Source organism: Mytilus galloprovincialis, chromosome 4 (assembly GCF_965363235.1).
Source record: "Mytilus galloprovincialis chromosome 4, xbMytGall1.hap1.1, whole genome shotgun sequence".
In the NCBI taxonomy this organism is placed as follows: Eukaryota; Metazoa; Mollusca; class Bivalvia; order Mytilida; family Mytilidae; genus Mytilus; species Mytilus galloprovincialis.
This window is the reverse complement of record NC_134841.1, coordinates 69,708,780-69,734,075: the sequence shown is the minus strand read 5'-3', so window position 1 is coordinate 69,734,075 and position 25,296 is coordinate 69,708,780. Positions and strand designations below refer to the sequence as shown.

Below are 25,296 nucleotides of genomic sequence, written 5' to 3'. Positions count from 1 at the left end.
TTCACCCTAGGGACCAAACTGAGCATATCATTGGTCTTTACAAGTTGTCAATTTTATTGTAAAGGTCTAGGCTAACTTCAAGATGTGTTTTCCAACATAAATAGGTGCCTCTTTAAAAGGAAAACATGATAAACCATCATCAAAGCCTAGAAAACCAACATAAAGACAACTACCCATTAAAGTGAAAATCTTCCCCCAGCACCACCCAGGCATGTCATTGGGGTATATAATAGCTCAAACTAATGCTTAGGGTGTTTACTACATGCTTGAATCTTTATATATATCAAAATATGTGAACGTAAGCCAAACAAATATTTAATCGACCCCTACCCCCAAGTTGTATAGCCAGAAGCCAATATTGACCATACCAACCCCGGATCTTTTCACCCTAGGGACCAAACTGAGCATATAATTTGTCTATACAAGGTGTCATTTTCATCGTCAAGGCCTTGGCTAACTAAAAGAAGTGTTTTTCAATATAAATAGGTTCTTCATTCAGCGGAAAACACAATAAACCATCATAAAAGCCTAGAAAACCAACATACAGGCAAATATCCATTAGAGTGAAAATCTTTCCCCAGCACCGCCCAGGCATGCCATTGGGGTATATTATAGCTCAAACTAAAGCTAAGGGTGTTTACTACATGCCTGAATCTTTATTTATACTAAAATATGTGGAGGTAAGCCAAAAAAATATTTAATCGACCCCTACCCCCAATTTGTATAGCCAGAAGCCAATATTGACCATACCAACCCCGGATCTTTTCACCCTAGGGACCAAACTGAGCATACAATTTGTCTATACAAGGTGTCATTTTCATCGTAAATGCCTTGGCTAACTAAAAGATGTGTTTTTCAATATAAATAGGTCCTTAATTCAGCGGAAAACACGATAAACCATCATAAAAGCATAGAAAACCAACATAAAGGCAAATATCAATAAGAGTGAAAATCTTCCCCAAGCACCGCCCAGGCATGCCAGTGTGGTATATCATAGCTCAAACTGATGCTTAGGGTGTTTACTACATGCTTGGATCTTTATATATACTTAAATATGTGAACGTAAGCCAAACAAATATTTAATCCACCTCTACCCCCAATTTGTAAAGCTAGAAGCCAATATTGACCATACCAACCCCGGATCTTTTCACCCTAGGGACAAAACTGAGCATATAATTTGTCTGTACAAGGTGTCATTTTCATCGTAAAGGCCTTGGCTAACTTAAAGGTGTGTTTTCCAGCATAAATAGGTGCATCATCAAGCGGAAAACACGTTAAACCATCATAAAAGCCTAGAAAACCAACATAAAGGCAACTACCCATAAGAGTGAAAATCTTCCCCCAGCACCGCCCAGGCATACCATTGGGGTATATTACAGCTCAAACTAAAGTTAAGGGTGTCTTCTACATGCCTGAATCTTTATTTATACTGAAATATGTGGAGGTAAGCCAAAAAAATATTTAATCGACCCCTACCCCCAATTTTGATAGCCAGACGCCAATATTGACCATACCGACCCCGGATCTTTTCACCCTAGGGACCAAACTGAGCATATCATTGGTCTATACAAGTTGTCAATTTCATTGTAAAGGTCTAGGCTAACTTTAAGATGTGTTTTCCAACATAAATAGGTGCCTCTTTAAAAGGAAAACACGATATACCATCATCAAAGCCTAGAAAACCAACATAAAGGCAACTACCCATTAAAGTGAAAATCTTCCCCCAGCACCACCCAGGCATGTCATTGGGGTATATAATAGCTCAAACTAATGCTTAGGGTGTTTACTACATGCTTGAATCTTTATATATACCAAAATATGTGAACGTAAGCCAAACAAATATTTAATCGACCCCTACCCCCAATTTGTATAGCCAGAAGCCAATATTGACCATACCAACCCCGGATCTTTTCACCCTAGGGACCAAACTGAGCATATAATTTGTCTATACAAGGTGTCATTTTCACCGTAAAGGCCTTGGCTAACTAAAAGAAGTGTTTTTTCAATATAAATAGGTGCTTCATTCAGCGGAAAACACAATAAACCATCATAAAAGCCTAGAAAACCAACATACAGGCAAATATCCATAAGAGTGAAAATCTTTCCCCAGCACCGCCCAGGCATGCCATTGGGGTATATTATAGCTCAAACAAAGGCTTATGGTGTCTACTACATGCCTGAATCTTCATTTATACTGAAATATGTGGAGGTAAGCCAAAAAATATTTAATCGACCCCTACCCCCAATTTGTTTAGCCCGACGCCAATATTGACCATTCCGACCCCGGATCTTTTCACCCTAGGGACCAAACTGAGCATATCATTGGTCTTTACAAGTTGTTAATTTCATTGTAAAGGTCTAGGCTAACTTTAAGATGTGTTTTCCAACATAAATAGGTGCTTCTTTAAAAGGAAAACACGATAAACCATCATCAAAGCCTAGAAAACCAACATACAGGCAACTACCCATTAAAGTGAAAATCTGCCCCCAGCATCGCCCAGGCATGCCATTGGGGTATATAATAGCTCAAACTAATGCTTAGGGTGTTTACTACATGCTTGAATCTTTATATATACTAAAATATGTGAACGTAAGCCAAACAAATATTTAATCGACCCCTACCCCCAATTTGTATAGCCAGAAGCCAATATTGACCATACCAACCCCGGATCTTTTCACCCTAGGGACCAAACAGAGCATATCATTTGTCTATACATGGTGTCATTTTCATCGTAAAGGCCTTGGCTAACTTTAACATGTGTTTTTCAATATAAATAGGTGCTTCATTAAGCGGAAAACACGATAAACCATCATAAAAGCATATAAAACCAACATAAAGGCAACTACCCATAAGAGTGAAAATCTTCCCCCAGCACCGCCCATATTGAGGACAGGATATTTAGGCGGTCCTAGTAAACATGTTGAGATTTTCTTCTTTTCTTCTTTAACTCGTATATGTGTGGGCATTTATCTCTTGTCAAATGAAAACCTACAAAATTGCTTTTTTACCACTCCGGATATTTCCGGACTTCTTTATCCGGTCGGAGGGAATTATTGAGATTTCCACCTATAATACGTATACGTCTGGACTTTCGTCCTCGATCAAAGGGGAACAAACGAAATTTGGTTAGTAGTTTACCACTCTGATTATTTCCGGACTTCTTTCATCGATCTGAAGAAATCAATTGAAATTTCCACCCATGATCCGGTCATATCCGGATATTCATTGAAAGTCAAAGGAAACCTAGCAAAATTGTTATTGTACTACTTCGGACTACTTTCGCTGGTCTGAAGGAACTTATTGAGATATACACAGGTAATCCGTATACGTCCAGACATTCGTTCCTGGTCAAAGGGAGAACGACGAAATTGTTATTATACAACTCCGGATAATTCGGGACTTCTTTCGTCGGTCTGATTGAAATTATTGGGATTTCAATCCATAATCCGGATATGTCCGGACTTTCACCCACAGGAACCTAGCGAAATGTTGATTCAATTCATCAGGGTATTTCAAAACTTCTGTCACTGGATGGAGTGATCTATTGAGATTTACTACTACCATACGTTGTCATTAAAGGCTAATAAACAAAATTTAAATCCAATCAAACCAGAGTTTAATTATTTTATTATACGACTATAAATGTTCCGTCATGTCATTTGCTAAAAACAAAGGAAATAATTTTTGATAAAACATTTTATTCATCGCGGCAAATATCACGAAGGGTCAATATAAGACTTGGACTATCCATGAATCTGAATATAAATTTTCTAAGGTAACGTCAATGGTGTCGATTGATGACGTCAAGTTAATTTCTTTTTTTTTCATTTTCTCCTCGTTTTCTGTGTATTTGTTCTATTTTTTTTTTTTTTTTTTTTTTTGCACATTTTTTTTTTATAACCTTATTGAAAATTTTGACTTATGAAAATTATCAACTGCATGCAAAATAACTTAGTGTCAATAGAGCATAATCTGGATTGGTGCTGACTTTTATCTCCCGTCAAATGGAAATTAACGAAATTCGTATTGTATCGGTCCGGATATTTCCGGACTTGTACCACCGGTCTGAGGGAATTTAATGAGATTTTCACCATGAATCCGGAAATATCCGGACTTTCAACCCCGGTCAAAGGTAAACCAACGCAATTGTTATTATAACACTCTGTATAATTCCAGACTTCTTTCACCAGTCTGGGGGAACTTGAGATTACCTCCCATAATGTGGTTATGTCCGGACATTCAACGGAAGTCAAAGAGAACCTAGCGAAATGATTATCATATCACTCCCGATATTCAGGACAGGATATTTAGGCGGTCTAAGTAAAGGTATTGAGATTTCCTTCTTTAACTCCTATATGTTTGGGCATTTATCTCTTATCAAATAAAAACCTACAAAATTACTTGTATACCACTCCGGATATTTCCGGACTTCTTTATCCGGTCGGAGGGAATTATTGAGATTTCCACATATAATACGTATACGCCTGGACTTTCGACCTCGGTCAAAGGGGAACAAACGAAATTTTGTTAGTAGTTTACCACTCTGATTATTTCCGGACTTCTTTCATCGATCTGAAGAAATCAATTGAAATTTCCACCCATGATCCGGTCATATCCGGATATTCATTGAAAGTCAAAGGAAACTAGCAAAATTGTTATTGTACTACTTCGGACTACTTTCGCTGGTCTGAAGGAACTTATTGAGATATACAGAGGTAATATGTATACGTCCGGACTTTCGTTCCTGATCGAAGGGAAAACGACAAAATTGTTATTATACCACTCCGGATAATTCTGGACTTCTTTCGTCTATCTGAATGAACTTATTGGGATTTCAATCCATAATCCGGATAGATCCGGAGGTTTCATCCACAGGAACCTAGCGAAATGTTGATTCAATTCATCAGGATATTTCAAAACTTCTGTCACTATTGAGATTTACAACTACCATACGTTGTCATTAAATGGCTAAAAAACAATTTTAAATCCAAATAAAGCAGAGTTTAATTATTTTATTTTATTGACTTTAAATTTTCTGCCATGTCATTTTCTAAAAACAAAGGAAATAATTTTTGATAAAACATGTTATACATCGCGGCAAAAATAACGAGAGGTTAATATAAGACTTGGACTATCGTCCATGTACCTGAATATGAATTTTCTAAGGTAACGTCAATGGCGTCGATTTAGAACGTCAAGTTAATTCCCGTTTTGATTTTTTCATTTTCTTCTCGTTTTCGGTGTATTAGTTCTCTTCTTGTTTGTTTTGGGGCATATTTGTTTTTTATAACCTTATTGAAAATTTAGACTTATGAAAATTATTAAGTGATTCAAAAGAACTTAGTGGCAATAAAGCATAATCTGGATTGGTCCAGACTTCTATCTCCGGTCCAATGGAAATTAACGAAATTTGTATTGTATCGGTCAGGATATTTCCGGACTTGTAACACCGGTCGGAGGGAATTTAATGAGATTTTCACCAAAAATCCGGAAATATCCGGACTTTCAACCCCGGTCAAAGAGAACACTGCGAAATGATTATCATATCTCTCCCGATATTCAGGACAGAATATTTAGGCGGTCTAAGTAAACTTATTGAGATTTCTTTCTTTAACTCGTATATGTCTTGGCATTTATCTCTTGTCAAATAAAAACCTACAAATTTACTTGTATACCACTCCGGATATTTCCGGACTTCTTTATCCGGTCGGAGGGAATTATTGAGATGTCCATTTTATTTTATAAGGTATGGTTGTTACTAATTAATTCATCATTAAAGGTCTTATGTTATCTTTTTATATAAAAAAAAATGTTTAAGACATCTTTTATGACAATAAGTAATATGATAAACAAAACCGGGCGTAATTAATATTTTGTTTGTAGTATTATTATTGAAACATTTTAAACTGATTGTCGTCATCCTTTTCTTTTAGGCATTTGTTTCATATAAGGCGTTCTGTGAAACATTTGGTTTGAAATGTGTTGCAAGTGGCAATACTATTATCTTATTAGATTTAAGGTGTTTTAAACAACTATTTTTGGGGGAGAATAAAATGTCCACTAAAAAAAGGTAAATGCATAAGGTTTGAGCTGACATGGTGACCAGCAGTCTGGTCTTTCCATTCATAAACAATCATAAAACTCAGATTGAATTGTCGTCTATTCATTGCTCAACGTTTCAACTGGGTCTACACAATAAACAGGATGAATGTTAATTGTGATCTAAACGCATGCGCTTATTAATTACTGTGATAAGAATATTTCAGATTTAAAAAAAATAATACTATATCTATTTTCAGTACAAATCTGCATCCATTATTAGCTACTATTTCCCGAAAACATGTTTTACAACAGAAGAAAAAATAATTTATAATTAAATCATGCAAAGAATAACACAATAAACAGGATGAACGTTAATTGTGATCTAAACACATGCGCTTATTAATTACTGTGATAAGAATATTTCAGATTTAAAAAAAATAATACTATATCTATTTTCAGTACAAATCTGCATCCATTATTAGCTACTATTTCCCGAAAACATGTTTTACAACAGAAGAAAAAATAATTTATAATTAAATCAAGCAACGAATATAGAGATTAAATCAACCCGTTTTAACTATTTCTAAGTTGTATATTTTATAATTCATATTAAACTATAAAATTAAGATGTATATACTGAAACATTGGCCACTGCACGTTAAATAACCAAAACTGTCTTAATATTTCGACTCCGGTCAAAGGTGACCAACTGAGTTGTTATTTTTAATCACTACGGATATTTCCAGACTTCTTTGACCGGTCTGTGAAAGAACATATTGAGATGTCCATCCATTGTCCAGACATTTTTTTATCACCAGAAAAAGGAAACCACCGAAAAATATAGATGCCATCGAGGCAACAAGTGTTTTACGATATTTCTCCACACGAGACAGTTAAATTTAAGGATCGAACAATTATTTGAAACTTTTTACACAGTAAAATGTTTGAAAAGTACGTCCAGTGACAACTATATGTTATGAATATCCTGAACGTTGACAAATTTAAATCGAGTAGCAATTACTAATAATGAAACATTGTCATTGAGAAATTAATAACTACAATAAATTGTTTTATTTCTCAGAATACAAATTGCTGTTTTCAACTACAAAGAGAGTTCCAAATTAATCAAATCGTAAAAAAGACGTAGTATGAGTGCCAATGAGACAACGCTTTACAACAGTCCAAATGACACATAAATTACTATATTCTAATTTATGTTAATATGTTCCGGACCATATGAGTATTTGGACCGTACGCGTACGGTCTGACTGGTCAAGTTCACTGATTAGACTAAAATATATATTACAGATCAAGATAACAGAAATCTCGAATCAATTTTAAAAGTTAAATTGTAAACTGAATAAAAACTAAATATTTTGACTATTTAAAAAAAGACTGATTATTTCAATCTGTTAATCTCCTGTATTTAGCAAATTACATGGATTGAACTTTCAATCATTGAAATTGAAGTTATTGGAAGTAATTATAATGTTTGAAGATCTTCTTTTGAGAATATTTACGAACTTTACCACAAAAACCGACAAAAACACTGGACAGAAATTAATAAAATTAATAAAAAAAATCTGTGGAAATAAATTAAGTAATAAAAAAATAAGGATTCATATAGACAATTAAATAAATACTTAATTTCAATTGATTAAAATCAAATGTTCACTTATTCACTTTATTCATCTAATTGTTATAATATTTTTATAATATATTTGATTTTTAAAAACCAATAACAGATATGTTCCAGCTCGTAATAGACTGTACGAGTATACGCATACGTGGCACATACGGTCCGGACCGTACGCGTATTGTCCAAATACTCATATGGTTAAAAGTATACATTTGTACGCATACGGTCCGGACCGTACGCGTATTGCATGTCCAAATACCCATATGGTCTGGATCAAATTTATTACTTTTTTGTTAATGATTTTTACGGAAGCGTATTGGCGCCACACATTTTTTTCCCTATCTTTGCGTTATAACGTTATAACGCAAACCTTTGCGTTACAACTCAAATCTAACCTACTTTACACAGTTCTCAAGCGAGAGTTACTTTGGAAGTATATATTTATATTCGGTTATAGCTATATTAGCAGGGTTGATTTTTATCTTCGGTATAACCTCAATTTACTCGATTTTTAATATGGATATCGTTTTGGGGGGCCTTTATAGTTTGTTGTTCAGTGTGAGCCAATGCTCCGGGTTGAAGACCATACTTCGGCCTATGATGGTTACTTTTACGAATAGTGACTTAAATGGAGAGTTTTCTTATTGGCACTCATACCACATCTTTTTATATTATTCTGCTCATTATTGGTCAATGATCTAATTATTCAAGCATTTTACTTTGCAATGACCACAAAGGTGATAAATTTTAATATATACAGCCTCCTCCATTAATAGCTACTGTTTCCTTTGAATCTTAAATAAGAAATAAGATAAAACAAAGGTTTGCGTTATATCGTAAATGTTTGCGTAATAACGCAAAGGTTTGCGTTATAACGCAAACATAGGAAGAAAAATTTAAAAAAATATGTGGCGCTAATACGCTTCCGTAGATTTTCATTAATAATTGATAACTTTGTAGGAACATATTGAACATCAAATTATCGCAGCATACTGAAGGTTAAAAGGAAGTAATTAAATATGATTTCATCTAGTTTTAGTGGACACAACATAATGAGCATGGTAAGGGGAGAGTTTGGCGCCCGCTAACATGTTTAACACCGTCACATTCTGTATGTATTGATATGAACTAAGTTAGGAACCTGTTGTTCAGTGTCGTTTGTTGCTAGCTTGCTAAGTCACATATTTGCTTTTTGGTTTATTGTTTTGTGTATAGCTTAGGTCGCATTGGTTAGCTTTTCTCGATTAAATTGTTTAACGTTTGTCATTTCTGGACCTTTTAAAGCTGATTATGCAGTATATGCTTTGATCATTGCTGAAAGCCGTAAGGTGAACTTTTGTTCTTACTTTTGGCGTCTTGTGAAGAGTTTTCTCATTGGCAATCTTACCCCATCATTTTTATATATAAGGCCTTTTTATGACGTAACAATTGGAAATTTGAAGAAAAAAAACCAAGAAAAGTACGTATCATTAACGTGATTTAATCAAAGGACAAACGAATGAAATTAAATTAAACATGGACCATGCTTTCCCAAGACGGTTCCGTCCTCACCACAACTTTGGATCATGTGCATGAGGGTCTGTATGTCCGTACCCAGTCCCCAATTTCAGGTCCATAGGCTGGATTCTGCCAGGATTTTTGGGTACGTCGCCTTTAGATTCCTTTTAAGGGTTTTGTCACTGCTGAACTAGAAATATATAAATGTACACTCAATAAATAAGAATGAATCAATGCATGCAATTTTCTCAAACACCTATTTTAAACAAACAAATAAAATGTGATATGAAGGTTTAGCATTACGACATGCATTTTAATATGTGACATAAGTATTTTACCTACCATTTTTTCTTAGAAGATACGCAAGATCGTCAGAAGAATTTCAGTGACTCGGTTTTGGAACTCCTTTTCTATTGTACCAGTATTATGTTCAGTTTTACAGATAATTGAAAATCAGTCAATATTTAGTATAGATACTTTTTGTTTCAATATGAAACAAAGGTCTGTGAATTCGTTCTTGTTAACACGACAATGAATTGCAGATTGTATTGGCATCAAGATAAATTTTTTTATATTTCTGTATTCTCAAACTGTAACAAGTATCTGTCATAGGTCGCTATTATCAAATTGCTTTTGTTAAGTGCGTATTTGCTATTTTGTGTTTGTGCTGACTGCTGAGATAGTAGGACGATGGTTCGAGAAGAAATGCAACGTAACATCAGTGTTATGACATAACCATATAACGTTTTTTGTATGTAGATTTTTCTACTTCTTGATAAATAAAAATATATTTTTGTAATTTATTACCTTTCCCAAAATGCTTCTCTGCATAATGTGATAGGAAACGCGCTCCCATTCAGATGTTTAATCTTTGGTGGGTCTGTTACAATTTTATTTAGATCATGCTGTAAATTATATTTATAAACCATTTATTTGTAAATATCGCATATCTGCTCACTGTTTGAATATAGAAACTGACCGATTTTATAATATTAAGAGACATCTGAGACTTTGTAATATGTGTGATAAACAAGTACTGTAATTGAAGATGAATATCATTTTATTTTAGTATGTGAAAAGTATAATGAACTTCGAAAGACATTTATCAAACCATATTATTGGAGAAAACCTTCGAATTTTAAACTCATACAACTGCTATCTGTTCATAATGTAAAGGAACTTAACAATTCATTTAGGGAAGCTTTTATTTCTGGCCAAAAAGGCACGTAATTAATTTTATCATTATGAATGCTTAATATGTGTTAAGTTTTACCATACTCTGCTGTTCTGTTATATGGGTATACTTACTTATATGATTTTTTTACTAAATTGTTTAAATGTAAATATATTTCACTGATGTAATTGAATATTTGTAATATTTATAATTCTATAAGCTGTATTGCTTACGAATAAAAGATTATTAATTATTAATAAATCTAGAGCGGAAATAAATCGCAGCTTGATTTGACTTCTTAACTTTATCCGTTAATTAATCCCAGCTTCAACATGCGTGATTTATGACAATTTATTGTTGAGTGTGTAAATATTGACACCTGTGTGTAAACTAATGTCTCTTTTTAAAAGATTTGATGTTTAAAACTACAAATGTATATACATGTACTTGTTGATTGGAAAAAGTACGATTTAAAAAAAAATCTAATTTCTATTTTTAATACACAATATCCCAGATTGAGATCGATTAACAGGTGAAATCATCTGACCATGAAAGAAATACCTAATCAAATTCTGTGTTTTCACAAAATATGTTCATATCAGTAAATGTTTAGTGCCAAGAATGTTAGTATCGATATATGGAATATATGTCTCCATAACAAAATTCTCACATTACCAATTTTTGTGACTTTTTTTCTTCAAAACTGTCTTTTTGTGATTTTATTCAACATCAAACTGTCTTTACAAACAAGATTTTCTAATTGAATGTCGTATTTTCTTTTCATTCCTATTTTCAAAGGAAACCAACAATTTATTTTAAAAAATACTGCCCCAAACCTCTTTCCACAAAAAAAGAATTTGATTGTCATTGTTTTATTTATAATCATTAATAAACCGCAATTGCATATTATAAAACATAATCTGGAACTACTTATATATAAATACATTTATCTATTAGTCCAAGCATACGGTAATATATGACAGTATATTTTTCCTGTTTCAATTACCATGTACATACATGTATGAGGCTAGGCATGGGTCATCATTTATGAGGATATGAATGATATTAGAGACATATATTATTTTTCTCTGATGTAGTTTGAAGAAAAGAGAATAATGCATGGTACCGATAAATGTCATTATCATATACTTAGACTAAATAACATATGATTTTTACCGTATGATAATAGCATTAAATTAAAGTATTTTCCATATTTTCCGAATTGGTGCTTAGCGGGCTGATATGAAAAGTTTATCACATGCTTCGATTGTTATCACATGTCTTTCCGTAAATATGATAAAAAGATAGATTATTACATGCCATTTTTCATATCGCATGTATTATCAGCCCTAGGTTCAATATCAGCCCAAGAGCCGCAATTGATCTCTATTATCTCTGATAATAACAGATTAAAGAGGTGATTGTTGGTTACTCAACGTCAAGTGGCAAATATTACATACATGCTTAAGACAATTATAATAGAGATCAATTGACTAAAGAAAAAAGTGAAATGTTAAAAAAAAAAATAACGATAAAGAACTATAGAAATGATGATCTGACATCTTTAATTTAAAATATTAAGTAGACCAATTTCAAAGAAACAAGGCCATTTAAAAAGTTAATGAAATTATTGTTATATAACGTAATTAAATCATTATAAAGACTAAAATATTACCATTACCACGCACACTCACATAAATGTTTATTAAATATATAATTTAGATCGCAATACCCCCCCCCCCCTTACGAATGTAGGACAGAAAGTCACAGGACAAAAAGTCACAGACAAAAAGTCACGGACAAAAAGTCACGGACAAAAAGTCACAGGACAAAAAGTCACAATTCATTTTTTCTGATTATTTTCTTTGAATAAAAATCGCTTATTTCTACAAAAATATTTTTGTATTTTTCTGGAACTATTGTATAAAAACTAACTTTGTAAACAATATTTATCAAAAAAAATTCAAAGATGATCAAATAATTGTTAAAAAAACAAAATGTCAAAGTGGGTTGTCACTTAAATGGCTTCATAGTGCCAAGAAATATATCTTTTGCATGATTAAAATTAAATAAACCTTGATTTTTCAAGTATAATGACACATTTCCTAAACTTTAGTATGAATATATGTATTTAAAAGTAAATATTTCAAGACATTTCTCTTATATATTCAAACAATTGTCAACAAAATATTTGTGACTTTTTGTCCTACCAAATTTGTGACTTTATGTCCTGTGACTTTTTGTCCTGTGACTTTCTGTCCGTTTACCACACACACACACCGACTTCAAGGTTCTGGATACGCTGTTATTTGTTGGGTATATTTTTTAAACGTGTTAATCGGTATACTTTCTCATTTTCATGTTATAAGATTACCACTAAAACACTTACCGGCTTTTTTGTATAAGTAGAATTGCTCTGTACTATAGTGTACCACTTTCCAGACACCTCGAATCGGGCGGCATAAAAGTTACTAAGTGGTGACTCTATTTTATAAAAAAGAAAGACTTCCTTTCTTGGATTGGATGTTGAACTGAAAAAGAAACATGCATATAAATACATTACGTATTTAAAACTTGCAAAAGACACAAAAAATACGACCAAAAGACGATTTATATATTATATGTCACAGTATGGCCTTTAACGATGTACAAAACCAATACCGTATAGTAAGCTTTAAAGACCTGGCATTATATGCGGCCCTTACTATGAGGGGCGTTTTAAAATAAATTTAGAGACAAAGAACGTATTTGAGAAGAAGAAAAAATGTGTCCGCTTTCATACTCCAAACCTCTCATAAAAAGGTAAAAAGATCGTACCATAATACAATTTCTTTCGAAAGATTACAGGTAAATGTTAAATTGGATTACACAGTGTCCATGTATTTTTTTGTTGTTACCAGACTTTACCTGACATTATACAATCTTACATAATAATACCTATGTGGTTTAGTATTAATGAGGATATTTGTCACTTGCAATATACAGTAATAAATAACAACCATATCAAAACTTATTTTGTTAAAAAGTTAATGAAATGATTGTAACATAACATAATTAATCAAATCATTAGAATGAATAAAATATTTAACGTAATCGAAAATTAAAAAAAAGTTCACTAATAATTTAAATGAGGACCCAAAAAAACTAGAATGTAAGACAAAAAGTCACAATTAATTTTTTTTGATATTTTCTTTGTATAAAAAACGCTTATTTCTACAAAAATATTTTTGTATTTTTCTTGAACTATTGTAAATAAACCAACCTTGTAAACAAAATTTATCAAAAACATATCAAAGATGATCAAATAATTATTAAAAAAACAAAATGTCAAAGTGGCTTCAGTTGGCACTTAAATGGCTTCATGGTGCAAAGAAATCTTTCTTTTGCATTATAAAATTTAAATAAATCTTAATTTTTCAAGTATAATGACACATTTCTTAAACTTTAATATGAATATATGTATTAAAAAGTAAATATTTCAAGATATTTCTCTTATATATTCAAACAATTGTCAACAGATTATTTGTGACTTTTGTCCTGTGACTGTTAGGTGACTTTATGTCCTGTGACTTTTTGTCCTGTGACTTTCGGTCCGTTTACCAAAAAATAGATAGGGCTCTCTGATCTGTTCTTGGTATTGTGATCTATTATAGATAAGAACTGTCACAAACGGCTCCATAGGGTAGAATCAATTCAAGTAGATGATAGCTAAAATAAACATAAGGCAGGAACATAGCCCCCTATGACTTTTTTCAAAGCGCTTTTAGGACTAGAGGACATGACTTTTTTACTTAGAACATGTGCGTTTATCAAACATGTATCTTCGGAACAGACATAGGAATCGTCTCATTAATCACATGGACTCTTAGATGTAATTTCAATTTAACAATGTTGAAAACTTAATCGTTCTATTCTATAACATAAAATAACAGTTAATAAGGGTTTTATTCAAGGGTGAGACTCCTTCCTAAAAATGGGAACTCTATATACTTCATACAATGCTATTCCTAAATCTGTCCCGAAGTCGAACTATTATTTGTTTTAAATTTCTTAACGAAAATTATCTTAAATTAAAATATAATTATTTAATTTGATCAATTATAACTGTTAAAACCAAAACAACTTGAAGAACCAAAATATTCGTACCGTATTCTATCTTTGTTCTCTCTTTGACGATATTCCATTACTAATCTTCTTTTTGCTGGATGAAATACTGTCGCACTCACGGTTGAAGTTCAATTGTAAAACTACACATGACAGTACTTCTTTAACCAAAGCATTTTGATTAAACCAATCAAAATACCTACATTGAAAGACTTGTTCCCTGTCTTTTTAAGGATATCTGAGATACCCGTATATCAGAGATAGAGGACCAGCCTATTGCATTAACTGCATGGTTTCGAATTCTAGATAGCATTTCTTATTATATTATTTCTCACTTAAACCTACATTTACTATAAGTATTTTAAAATTATGCGCGAATTAAAACTGAAAAAAATACCGTATTCTGTCATAATAAATAAATTGAAGTGCAATCGGCAAAAGGTTCTGTTTGCAACACATTTGTATCGTTTATGTTACATAATTATTCAAATTGCACTTAGTCTAACGGTATTTTTTTCTATCAATAATTGATGTTTCATAGGTTTGAAGGTTGTACAGATATAATATATATACAAGTCGAAAGAAAGTTAAACCTATGATTGCTTTGGATTTTTTTTACACATGTGCATGCAAAACAAATTTCTTGGTAGAGGGGTCTAAATACAGCACAAACAACATTTTTTAAAAGACCGAACAATGAACAAGTATATTTCGACAAATGCATTTGACTAACAGGTCGAACAAAGGATGTTTTTGAATTATATGCCATGATACAAAAAGCAAACAATAATCAATTACTCAACTGCCATGGACATAATATTGTTTTGTAATTCCAAAATGTTTTTAATCAAAATATAAATAAAATAGATAATTTGCTTCAGTTTAAAACCGTTTATAGCTGACTATGCGGTATGGGCTTTGCTCATTGCTGAAGGCCGTACGGTGACCTATAGTTGTTAATTTCTGTGTCATTTTGGTCTCTTGTGGACAGTTATCTCATTGGCAATCATACCTCATCGTCTTTTTTATATGTGTCTGTGTGTGGAAAAAAATACAAGAACAAAAACAATTTGGAAAGGGAAACTTCTTATTGTCCTTTTAATAGCTGATCATCAAACGTCTTTAAATTTTGCTCATAGGAATCTTTACTCTAAAATCATTTTGCTACAAACGAAACAAACACAGAAATGGGATAAGTAGCTTCTTATAACATATCATTTCCCTTGCGTAACTATGTTTTATATTAATAATTTGTACAGATTTCTTATGTCTCATGCGTAGGCCTAAAAATATATATGTATGATACATTAACCACTGTTATACTAGTTCCAATCTATACATAATTCTTATAAATAGCAAACGGCGAAAATCCAATTTCAAACAAAAAGAAATATATATAAATATGAAATGGAATGAAGTTAGGTGATATATAATCGCCATTGTGGCGGAATGAGCATGCGTTCCGAATATTCCTTACATAGACATATAGGTTGAAATCACAAATTTTTAGGTAAAATTGTAACCAATTAGATAGATAATTGGTTGTTTTGATACATTTCCATGTCTTCATATAGATTGGTAAAACAGTTTACAGTAAGTAAGTAAGTAATTTTTATTATAGTGACATGTGTAATATATCAGTTCAGTAAAGTTCAAAATATATATTACATACACAACAAGTGTGGACACAGATGAGTGTGGATAGTATGTTTGGATGTTTGACAGTGTTTAATATGACAAAAGGAGTTCTGTGTTTTTCCTATATGGTGTTATAATATTACTTGTGTTAACTGAGACACTAATTGCATTAATTACCAAATGGTTACGATAGAATATGTTCCAGATCTTTGATTTTAGGATACATTTTGGAGCTAGGAGAGCAACACATAAAAAAAATATTTTTTCATGTATTTTTTTTTTTTTGTTGTATATTAATAAGGCCGTTTTCTCGTTTAAATTGTTTTACATTGTCATTTCGGGCCTTTTATAGCTGACAATGCGATGTGAGCTTCGATCATTGTCAAAGCCATTCGGTGACCTGAAGTAATGTTTGTGTCCTTTTGGTCTCTTGTGGGGAATTGTCTCATTGGCAATCATACCACGTATTTTTTACATGTACATGTTTTTGCTTATTACATGTACATGTATTTGTATGGTTCTATTATATAACATTCTGGTGGATCATCAGTATCATTAGTAAAACATTTTGCTAAAATGTCGAATTGTTTCTCAGATTAGAAGAAATTTATTGTTTTTTAGTAATGACAATGCCTGACATGATGCTTTGCTCTAGATAAGCTAGAAAGTAAACTTATGTGTTGTTTTCTTTTTTTTTTATCAATTCTTTGAAAATAACTCCTCCAAAGTTGGTCAAAGCAAAAAAAAAAAGTTTTGACCAATAGGAAAATGATGTCACCAAAAGAACCTTAGTGAGCATGCTTCAAAGACTGATAACTGCTCCAAAGGTTATCTGATAGAATTTTACATACACAATAAAATACACCCGACCCATTGGGTCTATAAGTCACTTAACAATCATAAAACGTATTTCTTTTATCACAGATTTCAAACAAAATAATGAAAAAAAATTATTTACATTTGTTTATATAATGATAATCATTGAGTTTCTGTAATCAACATCAATGTGAAATCACAATGCAGAGACTCCAGAGACACATGTAGTGCTTATGTGAAACCTTGGTCGGTTGCTTTTGTCAAATTTGTTTTTCTAATCGGCTTTTAAAAACCATTATTTAAGAATTGACTGCTTCTTTTTGTAACTTCATTGGGATGTAAAAGCGTAGTCCGAAGTACATTTTGTGCGAAAATTGTAAATTTCTAAACAAGTCTAAAAATGTGCACACGGTCAACGCTTTTACAATCCTATGAAGTTACAAAAAGAAGCATTCAATACTTATTATTACATTTCTTTCAGTTAGGATCATGAAAACACGGTTTTCATCAAGTTTTTATTTAACTTACATGTGCACTTTCTTGTGGAACCTCGTGTCATCATGAATGATAAATGTTATTGTGTTATGAAGTTGACTAAGGAATAACGCGAGATTGCAATGTAGCCAAATAGAATAATGTATAATGAAACATACATCTAATGTAATTATTTCTTCATGACAATAGTTTAAACTTTGTTATATATTATGTAAGATGTAAGATTGTCAATGACTAAATGTTATCCTCTGTATGTTGTCGTAAGGCCCTCAACAACGAGTCAGATTTATGTTTTGTTTAACTTTTCATAGTGGACATATACGACACCATTATTTGAAAGAGAGACATTTCAGAAGTAAAACAGATCCCAGAATTATTTTGCGATTTAAAGTTAAAAAAAATCAGATATCATTTTTTTACCAGAAACAAAAGGAACAACAACCACAAAAAGTAAATTTTAATCTTTGACCAACCTGATGTTCAAAGTTTATTTTCTATAGTCATCACGACCTCTATATTCCACAATAAATTTATTTTGAATGTGAAAGAAGTGAAGAAAGTGCTTCGTGATAAATGTATCGACCCATTAAAGGGCACTGATTTGAAGTATACAAATACAAGAAAGATATATTTTATTTGAATACCAAATGTTCATATATCTCTCTTTTTTAATTGTTAAACAAATTTTAACTTGAATATTTCTTTCTTATTCTTGTCACTTTTTATATATATCATCACAGGAACAAGCTATTGGAATCCTATTTAATGTATAACTCTCATCATGAAAATACTACACACATTTGTCACTGCACGAACTCATTATTAGACTGAATTTTAATTTCAAGCACCGAAAAGGGATTTCAATCTGTTATTTTTACGAATGTTTCCTTGATTTTGATTTAAACGTTCTCCTGAAACACAAAAAGGCCATAAAAATGTGCTCCGGAATATTCCGGACTGGACGGCAATTTCAAAATTGGGCATGGTGAATGAGTCCGGAATATTCCGGAGTGGTCGGAGTCCGGAGCCGAGGTGACTCCGGAATATTCCGGACCAGTCCGGACTATTCCGGAGTGAGGGAATCGGGATTCAGGCCCAGGTCCGGAATATTCCGGAGTGGTCCGGACAAATCCGGAGTGAGGGAATCGGGATTCACCTGGGTCCGGAATATTCCGGAGTGGTCCGGACCATTCCGGAGTGGGGGAACCGGGACGCAGGCGGAGGGAATCGGGATTCAGGCGGAGGGAGGATCCACTGCAATTATTTACACCTGTTCAAGTCAGAAATCTGATGCTCAGAAGGCGTCGTTTGGTTATGTGGTTCGTAGGTCTTTCTCGTTTTTTATATAGAGTAGACCGTTGGTTTTCCCGTTTGAAGGTTTAACACTAGTATTTTTTGGGACCTTTATAGCTTGCTGTTCGGTGTGAGCCAAGACTCCGTGTTGAAGACCGTACCTTGACATATAATCGTTTACTTTTATAAATTGTGACTTGGATGGAGAGTTGTCTCATTGGCACTCATACCACATCGTCCTATATCTATATATTCTACCCTTGACATCTAAATGTCTGGTATGGATGATACGACTATTTTTCATAGGTATATAATCTTTAATAAGTGATCACATAGTACAGAATCAGAGCATAGAGTTATAGTTTTTCGATAACAAAAAGTATTGCTGCTGATATTAAGTTAGACGTCCATCTGTTATTAGAATGAAATCTTGACTGACCATATTGCTTATGTTATTATCCTTGTTTCGAAGTACTTATTTACTTAACTACAAGAGGAGCGAAAGATACCAAAGGAACAGTCAAACTCATAGATTAATTAGGAGATAACTGTATATATAACAGTTTTTTAATACATGTTTTAACGTTGTTTTCTGTCAGTTTCATTAGAATAGAGATACTGATATTGTATTTTAACCTCGGACAGCATCAATTGGATGTCGCAAATTCAGTTTACTGGCGACGCATTAGCGGAGATAGTAAACGGGTATTTGCGACAATCAAATCTTTAATTGATGCCGTCGGAGATTAAAATACAATATCGTTATCTCTATTCTAATGCGCTTGAGCATACGTTCCATAGCATCAATTGTCAATTGATGCCATGTAGATAAGTGACGTTATCCAATCAAAATGAACGTTACACACTATGTTGCATTAAAATAAGAATTGAATGTATCAATGTCAATTTTCTAGATCTGTTAAAATGAACCGAGGTCGTTGTCATTTTCATGTTCATTTTAAAATATTTGTTATTGATTTATTTCAAACATGGGTAAATCTTCTTGTTTTTAGTATCGACAATAAAATCTTCCTCCTGTGCCATGGAGATAGGGAAGGATTCTAAGTATGCACCAGGCTTTGTAGGATACGTAGATTCGGTAGGTATTTTAATTTGAACAGTTGTACCTAGTTAAGAGGAATGCAATATAAATTCAATTGGGAGAAAAATATTTTTGTTTAATTTTAAGTTCTACCTACTATATTGTAGAATTTAAGTTAAAAATTGCCCTCTGTCTAAATATTATGCTTGTTAAAAGATTTATAATTAAAAAAAATATAATGAAAAATACGTTATAAATTTCATACGTCCGAAGCGCACTTTTATATTTACCTTCATCAAAAACGCTCATAGCAGAATATTTGAAAGCTGAAGACCAAAAACGTTGAAAATAAAGTATTTTTGGCACTACTTATATCATTTCCCAATCATTGTTAATTCATCCAGCACGGTCAAGTAACATGCATCAGTAGTTAAACGATGTTCAAGCCTTTTAATTTCAGTTAGAATAATCAACACCAGTGAAAACAACAACATGAATTGCATGAACGCAGAATGAAGCGAGGCTTTGTGGTTATAAAAATTTCGAATAAGATTATTGTCCTCAAACTCAGAATTCAACCACCCAAAATACTGGATTTGTAGTTTCGAGCATCAATTTCGTGACCAAGAGTTAGACGGCGTGCATAAAGATGAGTCCACAAACGTAGCGTCTTCAAATTACTAAAATCATTACGACGTCGTCATTTTCCTCCAAAAAACATAATTGTAACAAAAGCACTGGACCCTTAGTTTATCACATAATTTTTAACATAAACGTTCAGGGTATTGCTTTTTCGATTCTTCCATTTTCGTATTTTAGTTCCTCTAAATTACTACTTCTTACGCATAACGAACTACATCTAAAACGCATCCACGATGGTCGTTATTGAATTTGTTGCGCTGAATGATTTCGTATGACGTGAAATTTCGAATCCGAAAAAAATCTATTATACAAAAATTTGGGAAAATATGTTGAATTTGTATAAATTTTACATCAAGATCTCTATTTTATGCTTATTCAAGTTTACAAGTTTCACATATTTTTGCCGTTTTCTCTATGTTCGTTTCAAACTTTAATGATTTAATTTTGATAGCCTTACTAGTAATGTGGATTTTAAAGGCTATTATTCATAATTTAATAATAAAAAAAATCCATTATAAAGATATTTAAAGCACGGTTGTATAAAACTCCTTTTAAAAGTGTATTTTATAGTTGCCGTCAACTTCGTGCACGCCGTTCTTACGATGCGTCAACATTACATTCTCTAAATAACTGACAATCTAATTAAAAACCGATCTCTCATCGCTCCTGTTTCTGATATGTCGCGTGGGAGATCTAACGAAACCGGCTTTGAGGTCACATGTGAGTGAACTAAAAGTTATGAATTTATAAAGAAAGATATGCAAATAAGTTGACGACCTATTAATAAGCCAATCAAAAAAGTTTATGAATTATTTTGACTGACGATTTCGTTGTAAATAAAATGAGTTACATCCCTTTGCCTTACGTTTAACTTCCAAGATCGTGGAAGACTCAATTTCATTGGTCGAAAAAGACACACTTACGAGGTCACTCACATGTGACCTCAAAGCGGGCCCAAGACCACAATTAATGACCCCGCTTTTCGTTGTCCACGAATATAGTTCCTTTTAATTAGAGTGTATTTTTCCTTAATTTTTTTTCTTTCCTTTCCTCACTCATTCCTTAAATTTTTTTGGGTGGAAATGAAAGAAGAGAGGTCAAATAAATTTTTGGAGGTTGTATTTTAACTGATTTTGATATGGAATGAGTGATTAGGTCAAGTGCAAAAAGGTGATATTTACAGTTTTCGGAACATCTCTTGACTTGTCAATAGGGGTATGGATGTGTATTGGCTAAATTTGTAAAAGTGATTGCTTCAATCTTTCTGAATTTTGGATATATATTTGGACTAGGACAATACATTACACACACAAAAAATTGGACAAAAGTGCATGGTGCAATTTTTTTAATGATGCAAAAGGTTATAAAGAACTGATAGAGGAATTAATTGTGGTCTGTGGCCAGCGGGTTTCGTTAGATCTCCCACGCGACATATCAGAAACAGGAGCGATGAGAGATCGGTTTTTAATTAGATTGAATAACTGACATTGTAATATATGATATAAATCAAATATATTGACGAAATGACCAAGTATAAAGCATGGTAAAGTAAACTTTGGTCTTTAGCGGTAATTCCAAAGTTTATAGGAAGTCAAAATGGGAAGATTGTTATGAACTTTGGTCTATTAGCTAACATTTTTTTGTCAGTATTATGTGGTTGCTGTCTAACTATTTTTTTTTGAATAGGTTATATGATAATGATACAGGCTACTAGTATTTGAATCATAGAATAGAATAAACATATTTACATATGATTGCTATTATTATTTTTTCAGATAGAGTTTTTCAATTGTTTTGAGAAATAGTTGGATGCTAAAGAAGAAAACCCTGCGATCTGTGATATAAATTGTAAATTTTGTTTTTATTTATTGTTTAACATGGTTACATGTATATACTCTTGAACGTGTTTTTCAAGACAGTGAGCCCAGCGATGCCATAAAGATGTTTTTGTCTCCATCTACCAGACAAACTAACATGATGGATGGACACTAAAATGTGATGCCTATTTGAATCGATAGTGACACTTATAACAATGTTACGTACAAGGAAAACGTATTCGCCGTAGTGATCATACTGCTGGCACTGAGAGAGCTGGCTACATTAGACAATGACTTAACTTAGGATCGTCACGTACAGTGTTTTTGCACTAAAGAGCTGGGCATAGATTAACAGCATGCACAACTCTAACGATTCCAATTCCATTATATTGTGATAAAACAAGATAAAAGAAAATTGATTTCCGAAAAAAAAAGATAATTGTGAACAATTTTATTATATTTTGACAAAAATATACAGTCAGTTGGAAAAGAAAAATATGAATAGAAAGTTAGAATTTTGTTTGTATAGCAAAATGATTCACTTTTTTGCAAAAAATGTTATATCCTCTGTAAACTGAGAGCTGGACCTTAGTGGTATATCATATTTCTCTTAAAAACTTAAAAAAGCTGAGTAAATTATGTATAATATTTTTTTTCAACCTTAATATACATGTATGAAACATATTCTGCTAGTCAGTAAACCAATATTATTTTTTTACTTGGAACAACGACCCCAACACTAACCACCTTTTCCAACAAAAAAAACCCTATAAAACAATCAAATTGAAGAATAAAAACAAATAATAATTATAATTCAGCAAATATCGATCTTATAATGCAATAGTACATAGCCGATGTTCAAATTTTATACATCCTATAATTAGAATGATCATTGAGTGCAAAGGCATGCACAAATTTTCATAAGTATTTAATTTCAAAAAGGAAATAACTCTAACAAACCTTTCAAATATCTACACACAGATTATATTTACATAAAATCTTTAAAATTAAAAGTTACCAACTACTCCCTGAAGGACTGTCACAAGCAACAAAGGGAAAACTCCCAGTCGTGCCTCCATGATTCCGGCTGTTTGAGTCTCATGGAGAGTTGCTTGGGTACCCTTAATAAACCCACGTGTGGACAGGAACATTGATCAGATAAATTGACGTTCGGGTACATATCTGTCAATCGAAGGCAATTTTATATTGTCCTTCCAATTTGAAATAAAAGGTTTTAAAAGAATAGGCGAAACAGGTTGTGTTGTTTACGCACAAAATATTATATAATATATATAAAAATTGCAAATAGCTTTAAAGATTTATAATTGTATCAAAATTAAAAAAAAAAACAAACTTGTATGTATGTTTTTTTAATATGTTATACACAATCATCAGTAAATTAAATGAAGTAACATGAGTTGTAACAGGTAATGGTGATTGTATCTTCTAGTAGGTTATAGGCTATCTATATTAAAATGATACTATTGTCCATCTGTAAATATAAATTTAAACATACCTGTCTAATACCTTCTCATATATCTGAAATGATCATTATTTAATGAAAACCGCTATTATGCAATTGTTTCCGAATATTATATGCCACGTAACACATGTTTTAATTGTATTAAATACAATTGCCCTGTCCCATTGGTATGTGCATTTCGAATTGCCTTAAATTACACAGTGTGACCTCTGACACTTTCGATCAGTCAGATTGTTACATAATAAGCATCCTAGGCTAGTCGAATCGATGGTGAAGGGGTATTCAGAAAACAAAACAAATATCATATAATAGATCAAATGATACGTTTTACGGAAGTAAAGAGAAACCAATTTTAAAGCATGTTTTTATAATATAAATACCCTGATGGATATTTAATGATTAAGTATAAATATCATGATGAAGAGCTTAGTCGATTCTTTAATAATAATTTTTTATTTGCAAAACAGACAAAAACCAATTCTGGTTATGGCAAATACATTGACAAAACAATTGAGGGGTGTATCTTGTCTATCTGGATGGACAAATTTGAGTTTACCTGGATGGAAAATTCCGAGATCTTGACCTTTTTGGTCAAATGAATATTTCCTTTGTTATATATAAACCAGTACTATCTTTAAAGAAGATATTTGGTGCATAAACTGATAAAGGTGGAAGCAAAACGTAATTGATCATAATCTATATGTACTTAATTTGACTCTAATATATAGTCTTAAAATTCGTAAAATTGAGCACACAAACTTGTCTCCTACACATAATTTATACATGTATACCATAAACTTAAGGTATGCAGGATTATGTAGATTATTTTGCTAGAGACAAGAGCCTGTAAACTAAGATATATACAACATAAAACAAACCAAATTGAAGAGAAAACAGTTTGAAACAGGGAAGAAATGTCACTAACTATACAAACATAAATTTAATAAATTAGGGATTCAAACCCTGATGGCACGTATAACGGACGGAAATTAAATTAAAGGTAGTTGATCTAGAACACATTTTTTGACAGGAAATTGTAAATATCGCGATAATCCCATCCCTTTTGACACTCTATATTTCAAGTCGTATTTTGTATATTTTCATATATGTTTAAAAAATTGTCCAGGGAATGATATATTACTGAGAAAAAGTAAATAAAAGTTATTTTTACAGCATCCCTTCTAATGAAGCTTCAAATGTGGATCTACAGATCGTAGAAAAAACAAGCTTTACCTGTATAGAATTCGAAGGTATTACTAGGCATACATGACAAGGAATGGTCGCGATGAAAGTGAAAATAATTTCCCCAACAGAATATTAACTCGAATATAGACAATGATATTTTTGTACTATTAGAGAACATACAAGAGACGAAACCAACATTGTTGCCATTGTTTAGTAACATTAAGGTCAACTGTAACAAATTCGAAACTATTGTTGACTGCCGATAAAAAGACATGTGTATATATCTGAAACCTATGTATCCCTCTGGGCTCAGTTTGTGTTTGTTACCTTGATGTGTGAATTATGAGATTTAAACATATGAAAACTACTATCGCCTTACTATACATGTATATACCAGCGCTACTGCAACTGGACGATGAACATACAAA

General features: G+C 32.3%; 2 protein-coding genes across 3 annotated transcripts in view; one reads left to right on the top strand and one right to left on the bottom strand.

The window, feature by feature from the left end:
• LOC143072828 (uncharacterized) overlaps positions 1 to 22,884 on the top strand; it is an 81,243-nt gene extending 58,359 nt beyond the window's left edge. The window contains exons 6-7 of the mRNA XM_076247931.1: positions 19,713 to 19,798; positions 22,159 to 22,884. Of these exons, the coding sequence (XP_076104046.1) occupies positions 19,713 to 19,798; positions 22,159 to 22,188 (116 nt within the window). The 3' untranslated portion in view covers positions 22,189 to 22,884. The remainder of the gene's footprint in view (positions 1 to 19,712; positions 19,799 to 22,158) is intronic.
• On the bottom strand, positions 9,147 to 14,648 carry LOC143072829 (uncharacterized). Of its 2 annotated transcripts, XM_076247932.1 has the most exons (4): positions 14,500 to 14,648; positions 12,743 to 12,884; positions 9,987 to 10,084; positions 9,147 to 9,369 (listed from the first exon to the last, which is right to left on the bottom strand). In XM_076247932.1, exons 1-4 carry the CDS (start codon positions 14,535 to 14,537, stop codon positions 9,336 to 9,338), a joined length of 312 nt encoding a protein of 103 aa, XP_076104047.1. In that variant the 5' UTR covers positions 14,538 to 14,648; the 3' UTR covers positions 9,147 to 9,335. The 2 variants fall into 2 exon arrangements, 1 of the variants encoding a protein (XP_076104047.1); XR_012977330.1 differs by lacking the exon at positions 9,987 to 10,084 and having other exon boundaries at positions 14,500 to 14,634.
• Positions 22,885 to 25,296: the final 2,412 nt, after the last annotated feature.

Coding starts and splice junctions, on each gene's coding strand:
- LOC143072829 (XM_076247932.1), bottom strand. CDS start 14,537: ATGGAATATCGTCAAAGAGAGAACAAAGATAGAATACG. Junction 12,885..14,499: donor GAGAACAAAGATAGAATACG/GTACGAATATTT, acceptor TTTCTTTTTCAG/TTCAACATCCAATCCAAGAA. Junction 9,370..9,986: donor AGAGAAGCATTTTGGGAAAG/GTAATAAATTAC, acceptor ATATATTTCTAG/TTCAGCAGTGACAAAACCCT.